Source organism: Sinocyclocheilus rhinocerous, unplaced genomic scaffold, assembly GCF_001515625.1.
Source record: "Sinocyclocheilus rhinocerous isolate Xijiao unplaced genomic scaffold, SAMN03320098_v1.1 scaffold193, whole genome shotgun sequence".
NCBI lineage: Eukaryota > Metazoa > Chordata > Actinopteri > Cypriniformes > Cyprinidae > Sinocyclocheilus > Sinocyclocheilus rhinocerous.
The window spans coordinates 234,331-244,575 of record NW_015627585.1 but is presented as its reverse complement, the minus strand read 5'-3'; the positions used below and the strand labels follow the sequence as shown (position 1 = coordinate 244,575).

At 37.7% G+C, this 10,245-nt stretch overlaps 1 protein-coding gene across 4 annotated transcripts; it reads left to right on the top strand.

The window, feature by feature from the left end:
- Window positions 1-267: 267 nt before the first annotated feature.
- Window positions 268-9,865, top strand: LOC107731497 (uncharacterized). 4 transcript variants are annotated; one of them, XM_016542606.1, is made up of 15 exons: window positions 268-532; window positions 685-753; window positions 873-941; window positions 2,920-2,944; window positions 5,073-5,159; window positions 6,056-6,204; window positions 6,291-6,407; window positions 6,516-6,558; window positions 6,656-7,355; window positions 7,499-7,562; window positions 8,106-8,183; window positions 8,270-8,371; window positions 8,443-9,049; window positions 9,221-9,461; window positions 9,596-9,865. In XM_016542606.1, the coding sequence occupies exons 2-14, from the start codon at window positions 694-696 to the stop codon at window positions 9,445-9,447; spliced, it is 2,328 nt and encodes a 775-aa protein (XP_016398092.1). In that variant the 5' UTR covers window positions 268-532; window positions 685-693; the 3' UTR covers window positions 9,448-9,461; window positions 9,596-9,865. The 4 variants fall into 4 exon arrangements, with proteins under 4 accessions (XP_016398092.1, XP_016398099.1, XP_016398084.1 ...); XM_016542613.1 differs by having other exon boundaries at window positions 9,221-9,448; window positions 9,596-9,643; XM_016542598.1 differs by having other exon boundaries at window positions 268-528; window positions 9,221-9,865.
- The last annotated feature ends 380 nt before the right edge of the window (window positions 9,866-10,245 follow it).

The window sequence follows — 10,245 nt, the reverse complement described above, 5'->3', positions numbered from 1 at the left end:
CTCCAGATGATAGGAAGACATGAAAAATTTAGAAATAATTTTCCTTCATTTAAGTAGTGTGAGAGCGCAAGGATGCTCTAAATGTGTTGGCATAGCAACGTGATACTTCCTGTTTCCTTTTCCGCCTGTCCTACGAAGGCCGTCTCGTTTAATTCTAGGTTGAGGACACTTCGTATATGCATCCTACAGAGGATGCGACCTCCAGAGGATGCGACCTCCCCGGAGGGCGCAGCCTTCTAAATGAGACACAGCTACAATTTTGATTTTCTGACGAACTATTGTCCCCCATCCACTAGGTGGTACGAACGTTTCTGCAGCAAAGAGAATTTGACCACAGAAGAAGTAGAGGACTGAGGAAGTGGCCTAAACGGGAGAAAAAAAATTGCATTTCACCACTTTTATCTTTTAGCATCGCGGGTTTTTTGTTTTTTTTTACTTTTCAAGAATTTGTTTTAATGTTGGGTGCATAAAAGCGTAAATCGCTAATTCGCTAATCTTTCGTTAATTCTTGCGTGCGAGGCTTTACAAGTAGGTGCGTCGCAAATATAATTTATTACGAAATGCTAAGTGTAATACGTCTTCTTGATTCATGTTTTCTGTACTACATTTATTTTGCATGACTTGACAAAGAACTAGATACTGTGCGAATAACACTCAATAAAACAACTTTGTGCTTTATTTTAGTTTTGAGAGATGGCTGATTTACTGACAGTGTACGACGATGACCAGGCCAACAGCTTTATTGAGTGCTCGGTAAATCTGTCTTATTTTGAGCCGAGTTTACAAAAACAGATGTTGATGTTGTTTAAAACGTCATGTAAATGCATTGACCTAACTCTATGGCACTTATATTGATAAATGGTTTTCCTCAGATCTGCGATAAAAGAATACGGGGCGAAACCCATTACAAAATACACGTGACCACATTACAACATTTGAAGGTAAGGAGAGAAAATCCAGTGTTGTGACTGAAGGAGTAGCAATAATAATTGATAATAACCGAACACCAAATTGGCATATCAGAATGATTTCTGAAGAATAACGTGACACCGAAGGCTGCTGAAAATTCACCTTTGCCATCACAGGAATAAATTACATTTTAAAATATATTAAACAGAAACGGTTCTTTTCCGTTGTAATAATATTTCACAAGATAATGTTTTTATTGTATTTTTGATCAAATAAATGCAGCCTTGTGAGCATAAAAGACTTTCAACAGCATTAAAAATATGTAATTATTCTAAACTTTTGACTAGTATTAGTACGTATTTATATACAGTTTAGTAGTTCTGTGTTTCTGAAATACTATTAATAATAGATTTTAAGTGGTTTTAGATTGTAATAATTAAATGTTTCGTTTTACTCACTTTTCTGCTTCATTCAACTTTAGGACTTCTAAGGAATAGAGATCAACCAGCGAACAATATTTTGCCTATTAATTTCCTTTGTCTTAGACATTGTATGCACAGGTTATGACCTTGTATACAGGTTATGTCTGCATTGCTTTATCAGTCCCAAAAGCTACTCATTTTGCTTTTAAAGCAAATTAGGAGGAGTTGTGTGGACACTGGTGTGTTTTGGGCTGTTCGATGACATTTCTTTGTCTTTACTATAAGATGGTGAGATACCAGTCCAATTAGATTTCATTTTGAGGACCAAATACACTTTACAATTTTATAGGTTTATCTTTTTGCTTCTTCAATCTTCTGAACAGATGGAGCTGCTTGAAACAACATGTATATTCTTGTACACTTCTGCATATTTGAGAAGATTCAAGAGCTCTATAACATATTGCTTTTTTTTTTTTTAGTCTGAGGGCATCCTCACACTACTCCAAATAGTTGTCACCTGCACTAAAATGTGCGGTAGTTTGACAGCCTATAGCCATTATTGCTGTTGGTGGTGCAGCAAGATGATGTGCTTTTTCACAAGACTGCTAAAGGACTATTGGATGCTGCATACTAAAATGGCAGGAATTGTCCAAATCTGCCAGCTCCATTCTTAACTGGCTGGCCACAATGTTTCCGAGCGTCGTACTGCACAGGTTTTCTTTTAAAGTTTCTCAGCTGCTCCTTGTTGCTCTGATTTTCCAAACTTTGTGAGATTCATCATGTCATTGAATCTTTGGAAGATACTCAGAGCGACACTCCTTGAGCACAACTATATATTCGGCTTGATTTCAGATTTCTGCATGGGAAGTAGTCTGTACTTATGTTTGGTCAAATGGGAATTCTGACCATACAACTCTTACCGCATTATTTCTGTTTTGTGTATCCTCTGTGGAGACTGCTGTGCCTCTATAGCTATTGGCTACAAAGGGCTGGACAGTAAATAATCCAAATTTATTTCTGTTATATCACTTGGAAATTTAGTTGTTTTATAAAATAACACCGGATACTGAATCCTAGTAAATCCAGGAACACATTTTCATGTTTGTGTTATTTTGAATGACTTTTAGTAAGTATGTTCTGACTGGATCTTTTCAGCTTTTACAGCTCCATGGCATGTTACTTTTGTGAAATTCTTCATTATTCATCTTATTTCCTCTCATGAACAAGTGAAACCCAAACTTGTAGTTTGTTTCTGGAAAATTTGGGATTCATTTTCCCACACACAATGCTTCCTTTATGATAACCATACTTGTGGTTCTTCAGACTTGAACTTTTTATCCAGAATGATGCACAATATGGGTCCCACAGAGCTTCTGGGGTAAAGTGCTTTAATCAAGAGCCCAGTGAATAAAGAAGGTCTCCCCCAAATGGGGAGGACCATCTACCGTCACAACACTCTTTGTTGCCTGTGTGTTATTAACCTCTGTTTACTTTATTTCAGTATTGCAAGTAGCTCCTATGAAGTGCACATAAGTAAAATGTATAGTCACCTGTGCCTGTTTTTCCTCCACTGTTAATCTCTTCAAAGAAAGAGGACACCCTAGCTTCACAAGGTAAGTAGTAAAAGTCACAACTTTGTCCAGAATTACTTCTAATGTCTAGGCATCTCACGGTCCCTGATTCTGTTGGATTTATACAAAAATTTAGTTTATGGGGTTCCTGTGGTTAGTCCTTATTGTGTTTGGTAAAAAGAAGTCAGATCAAATTTTGTTCAGACAGAGTTATCATCAATGTAATAAGACTATACGAAATGTCCCAAAATCAAATTATTTTGTTTTATTTACTATTTATTGAGATTACATTGACATTTAATTTGCTATTTAAAAGCACATGTCTGTATCATATCAGGAAATTCAACAGAAATCTCAAGGAGTTTGTAAGTATTCAAATTGTCAGGTGTCATCTCATAGGTTCAGAAGGGTTTCCTTAGAGAAGGATGTCCTTCTGCCATCAAAATGTGTGGACATTACAGCTACAAAACTCACAGAATTCACCACTGATGATAGGAATCATCACAAGAACTGATTTTTGTCCTCAAAGTGATATGAAGACCTAGTTGCTACAGGTTTTTATTTATGAATTTGAAGACAAAGAAGAAACCGAATCCTTCTGGAATCACATGGGCCTGGATTTTTATCTGTTAAGTGGATTTTTATAGTTGCAGTAAAACCATGGAATATTTAAGAAACAGGAATAACATTTTTTGTTATTCAAAGAATAAGAAGTGAATCTGTTTCAGGATTTTAGGGGGAATATGGGTGACTTTTTCAGCTTCATGGTTGGCATGAAATGGAAAATGCAACTTTCTTTTCTTTCCTCTTGTGCCATGTATCATAGTGAAACCTGAGTGGAAAAAAAATGGGACTTGATTTTGTCTATTGGGATTTGATTTGACCGCTGCGATCATTTCATGCAGGTGACCGGTTGTTGTGGGGAAGTATTGAAACCCGTCTGGCTATTGGATAACCTTATTGTCCAGCCTTCTCTTCTCTGATGTTGTGTACATTGATGTTGCAATGTCTATGTGAGGGGACGGGTTTTAAATTATGTTTTTGATTTGAAAATTACAAGGGCATGTTTAAATAAATAGTAGTGATGATGTGGACATATAAATCCTTAAAGAGCTGTAAAATTATAAATTTACAGACCTTATGGTTCAATTCATTGTGTGTGCCCTCCAGTATATATATATATTTTTTTTTTCCCTTGTTCAGTGTGAGATGATTAACTTGTAAATGTGTTCCCTCAAAACATTATACATGCTGGAAATAACACGATGCTTGCAATGTGCTCAGCAGATTTTTATTTTGCAATTTCATAGAGTCCCCTTTTACGTAAGCAGGCATTGAGGACAACACAAGCAAGCATGCCATACACATTGTGTATGGACAGTATCACAGGTGGATAAGTATGAATTTCTATAGCATCTTCTGGACTGGCCACAATCCAGGGAATGCTGTTTTGCCACAGGGATGTGTGAATGCTAGTACAATCGGTGTACCAGCTCATCACCTGGGCAAAACCGGTTTCTTCAAATTGGACCTTGATGCTGGAGGATTTTCCCAAAGCTTCGTAGATTCTAGAGATCTGAGATTCCCATATGGATCCTTAAGTGGATGGGACAATTTAGTCTTGTTTCAGCATTATTCCACAATTCGAGACCAGATAGTCTTTCATCAAATGGAGTCTTTCATGATGGCTGAAAATTAGATGGACTCTCTGGATTTTGATGGAAATGTGATGTCTTTCAGCAGAGATATGGTGGGAATGGCCATTATATTCCAGTACAAAGGATGACACAAGAACTGTTTTACCTGCCAAAAAGCCTCCGGTTTAAATCAATGTCTAAGCAGAATAGGTGTTTGTGGACATGAACTTCATTTTCTGTTTGATAGTAGGTCAAATGGAAACGCAACGTTGAAGCAAACTTCAGCATTTTGTTTTAACACCGAGAGGAGTCTTCATCAGCTAATTTGTGGGAATGTTTCGTTAATGCAACCGTTAATACCCTGTGGTTCACTTGTACCAAAAAAAAAACTATTACTGTGATCTGACCTGTTTAAACGGGTAGAAACATAATGACATAGGCAACAGGATCTTTCAGATATTAACAATATATTATTTGTATATTTGTAAACTGCTGAAAAGATCATGTTTTATGAGCTTATTCTGTCCTTATAGGAGAGATTCCGAGACCACCTCCACTGCCGGAATGGACGGACATCAGAGAATATTTGGAATACCTGAATCTTGATGAGCCCATCATTGGTAAGACGACTTCAGAATCAAAACCATTAAAACATACCATTTAAAATAGAGTAAAGTGGTCTTAAAGGGATAGGTAACCCATAAATAAAAAGTTAGTCATCATTTACTCACCTCATGTCATTAGGGTTGGGCCGATAGACGATGCCATCGTCCATCGCCGATGGCTGACAGACATCACGATGTTGAGCCGGCATCGTGATCTCCCCAACCCCTTCCCCCCACAATCTGCCGCATCCCCAATATGCAGGGCATTGAAACCGCTTTCGAATGCGCGCTCTCATTTTACTATCACTTTCGAGATTTGCGATCACACGTACTCTATACTATGGAGCGGCAGTACCTACCACACATTGTACAAGATTAGATATTTGTCAGTGGTGCTCAGTATCTACAAATCATTCGCCATTGTCCTATCAGTCATCTCTCCTTACTCTGTATGTGGTAAGTGAACTTTCATGTACTGTAATGTAACAGTCTACCGCTAGCAAGCGGCTAACCATGTCCCTTTAGTGGCTCCGTAGAACGCGTTATTTGTTTTCCATGCCTTTCTGCAAACGGATTCACGCTTCGGGCACACCCCCTAACCCCGCCCCCCGATGTCATCGGCCATCACGATGTTTCACTGTAGACATCGTCCGATGCCAATTTGGTAGACATCGCCCAACCCTACATGTCATTTCAAACCTGTATGATTTTCTTTCTTCTGTGGTACATGAAAGAAGATATTTTGTACATTTTTTCAACTGTTTTCTCCCATACAATGAAAGGCAATGGGGTCCAAAATAACATTGGAATTTGGACCCCATTGACCTTCATTGTATAGCTGAAAAAAGAGATATTTTCAAAATATCTTTAATTGCAATAAACCACTAACTTTTCCTTATTTCTTTTTTCAGGTCTCAACTCCCTGGTACAGGTTCCAGATCATGTAACTGACGATGGCAAAACTGTGTTAAAATACAAGTGCCGAATGTGTGTCGTGGAGATGGACCTTTATAGCATGGTGGCCCATATCGTTGGACGCAAACACAGACAAAAATACTTGGTATGGTGGCTTTGTTCCTCATTATACGTTTACTCTTATACTGTTCAGAGTGAAATAAATTGATTACATTAGATCTGTCTTGGCAGGAGCTGAAAAGACCTGACTTGGTGACATGGCAAGACAACAACCAGAAACAACCGGGTCTTGTTGCCAGAGCCAAAGCTGCAGTAGTTGAAAAGCAGGAGGGATGGGGAAAGCCAGTGGTAATATAATCTTAGTGGATTTGCTGCTTGTAAAATTGATTATTTTGAAGAGTTTTGCATAGAATGCATAGAAATATGAATTAATATTCAGCTGTAACTTCATTTTAGGCACTCAGAAAACCACAAGAGAAATTCAGAAATGTTTTCCAAGGTGAATATTTGACCTTTGAATCAGCAGCTTATTTTTCATAGTACAGAACTTCATTTTGTGTGAAATTTACATATTTTTTTGTACCCTTTGTAACTAACAGGAATTGATTTAAGGGCCAGTGTTCACTATGGACAAGACTCTCTTAAGAAGTCACCTTTCCCTGAACAGGTTCAAAAACAGACATACTTAGATGAAGACCAACATGGAAGACCCTATTATACTGCCGATAAGTATGGCCAGTACAATAGACCTAATCCAAGTCATGCAATCCGCCAACAATTCTATCCAGAAGAAAACCAACATCAAAAACCTTACGAAGATGCTGACATTCGAGGAGGTGATGATTATCCTGAAAGAGAAATGCATACTAGGCCCTATGCAGACCAGAGTGGACGGAGACTTCAAGAAGACTACGAAAGAGAAAGTCTTGGCGGAGGACAGTTCTCAGGAGGTCAAATAAATCGATTTAATGACAAAGACCTCCGAATCCGCCCTGGAGCATCAGAATATCAGAAAGAGCAAATGGAAGGTAGGTGGAATGCAGGTTATGAAGAGAGAAATCCTGCCATGAATCCCATGTCAATGCATGGAAGAAGCTTTAATGAGGAGAAAAGAGGCACTGTCAGAGAAATGCAAAGTAGAACTTGGGACAAAGTTAATGAGGTGCAAGGTTACCCCCCTATGTTTCAACCCAAAGATCCGAGAGCATATTCACAAGAAGCGACTCCAGCTAAAAAGAAAAGGAAGAGCAGATTCTCTGATGCAACCGCAGAGGAAATAGCACTCACACATATGAGGTGACTTGATCATTTCATAATGTCACATTCAGAAAATTTGTTGCTCAATGTTATGAAATTTGATGGGTGTATTTTTACTCAAATTTATATTAGTCTGTTGTATTCAGGGGGTTATTTATTTATTTACTAAATTCTCATTTCAGACATTCAAATAAATCCCCCGCCAAAGTGAAACCAAGAGGAGCACCGTTTAGAGCAAATCCTCTGGTAACCCTTGTTTACTCTCAAATCAATTGTATATAAAGTTTTATTTTAAGATAACTTGTTTTAACTTGCCTTTTAAATATGGTGTATAGGTATTCCTATGATATACTTTGTCATGAACTGCATTTACATGCAGTTTAAGTTCGATTTTTAATCGGTCTAAAGCAGTAATTTTGCTTTGTAAAATGTAATTTAAACGCTTTAGCCGGTTTTTGTGAAGTCAGACTAATGGTGCGATAACATTTACCGTTGTTCAACGAAATTTTGCAGACAAATTCCAGTCATTTTAGTAGGAATACAGTAAGGATTCACTAATTCTCACCTTAACATAAGCAGATAATATGGTTGTAGCTGGTCTTCGTTTCTAGCATGGACTGTATTCACATTAATCAAACTACAACTGGCTTCATTGTTGTTCGCATTCAAGACAGTGATGTGGCACATTGTGCCGTATATACTTGAACATACAGATGAAGACTGTGGCTTGACTATGCACTAACCCACAGTGTTTGTTGGAATACTCATTGTTTTTTTGTTTTTCTTTAGTCTTTAAATAAACAATTTGTGGATTCTGGAAGTACATCCCATCTTAATCCAAAACATGAAAACGTTCTGGACATACTTGTGAGTGCAGAATATTTGACAAACATGAAAAAAGACTAGCTGATAAACTGGAGTTTGCATTTGAACATATTCTGTTTAAATTACAGAATGACATCAAGATTGAAAATATGGATGAAGCCAGATTTCTTAAAGAAAAGCTGTGCACAGTTTTGAAAGAGTTCCAAGACAACAAATCCAGAAGTGCTGTGGTAAGCAGTGTTATATGCCAAGAATGATTCTCATTTAATTCAGTCTAAATAATTGTTCTCTATTTATAAAGGGCCATACTTCACAACCTGTCAGTGATCACAGAGGAGTAAAGCAGACAGACCAGCGCAGAGATGCATATAAAGACCCAAGGGATGATCCAGATGGCATGCATTTGGAAAAGAGAGGTTTCCAAGAGGCCAGACGATATGAAGACGGTCCCAGAAGTTTCCAAGAATCCAGACAATTTGGAGATGACCCTAGAATGTTTCGAGAGGTCCGACAAATCGGGGATGACCCCAGAGGTCTTAGAGAGACCAGACGTTATGAAGATGATTACAAGGAGTCAAAACGATTTGACAGTTATCCCAGTGGTCTTCAAGAAGCAAGGCCGTACGCCAATGATCCCAGAGGATTTCAAAAGATGATGTTACAAGAGACCACACGAGATCTTCCAGAGCGGAGACGTTATGATGAAGATCCTAGACAAAAGGAACAACATTTTGAAGAATATTCAAGAGCAGAAGCTCCAAGAAGCACTCAAGAGACAAGATATTATGAAGGTGATTACAGAGGCTTTGGAAATTTGGATCCTGAAAGAAATTGGGAGCATCAGAAAGGACGTTCATTAGAGCGTTTTGAGAACAGAGGCCCGGCAGATCTTGAGAGAGGTTTTCAAGGTAATCATAAACCCATTTTTTTTCAAATGGGTGTAGGTCAAACTTGTTTTCCTGACGAGCTGATGATAAGGTTACTATATGTGATTACAGTGTTTTGAAGTGTTTCAAAGAATTTGTACCAGTTTTTTATATAAACTCCTGATTGATTCCACATAATTATCTTGTTTTCAGAGAGCTTTGGCAAGCCTCCTGTTCACTTCCAACCAACCTCTCTACAAGAAGAAGCGAGGATGTATGCTGGGAGAGCACAGCAGAGGTCTCATCAGAATGACCATGAGCCAGGCGATGAACCCTATGACCCGTTCCACCCATCATCCTCGCCACCTCCAGAAGCGACCAGCTCCACCAGTCTTGACAAGATTGCATCAACCCTTCTTGAGCTCGTGGCTCGTAGATGAAGTTAGGCTGATGAGTCAGTTCATAATATAAGATGGTTATAGCTTAACAATAGTCTACAGTGATTGATCACCTTTATGTAAATTCATACAAAAACTTTCAGTAAATGTAATACTGTTTTCATCTGCCCATACCGCTTATCCTCTCCAGGGTCACGGAGGGCTGGAGGTTATCCCAGCATCTCTGGCCACAGGCAGGAAAATACTCTAAATAGATAGGAAGTCATCGCAGGGCACACACACACACACACACATTCATACTGTTTTGAGTTACTACCTAAATTCTCACTGCTTTTCATTTTGTCACGATTTGTAGCCTGCTTGCTATTGTCTTTTCTGTTTGGTTTGTGTACTAAGAAATTGTAAGGGGTTTGTTCAAATGGTTTATAAGAAAGATGATTGAAAAAAATAAACAGTTCAACCCAAATTTGACCGTCCTTTTTTTAGCAATAATTTTAAAAAAAATTATTTAATAAATTGACATTGGTTTTGAAGTATGGCGTATAAAATATAACAAGCATTTCATGTTTTTTTTATTTTATTTCAAACACCTAGTGCCAAACCCTTGTAAATAAAGAAAAGTATTGTGAATTTTTTTCCCAAAATCCCAATATTGTAATATTTTCGTGTGAAAAGCTGACCGCAGAACTGGATTCAACTATAATTTAAAAAAATTAGATTTTTAACTTAATTTTGTACTTGGGACAAGAGTTGTTTTTTTTTATATATATATATAAATGTAACATTTGTCATGTATTATATGTTGTAAACGCATACCTTGCTATATACATATAATTACTG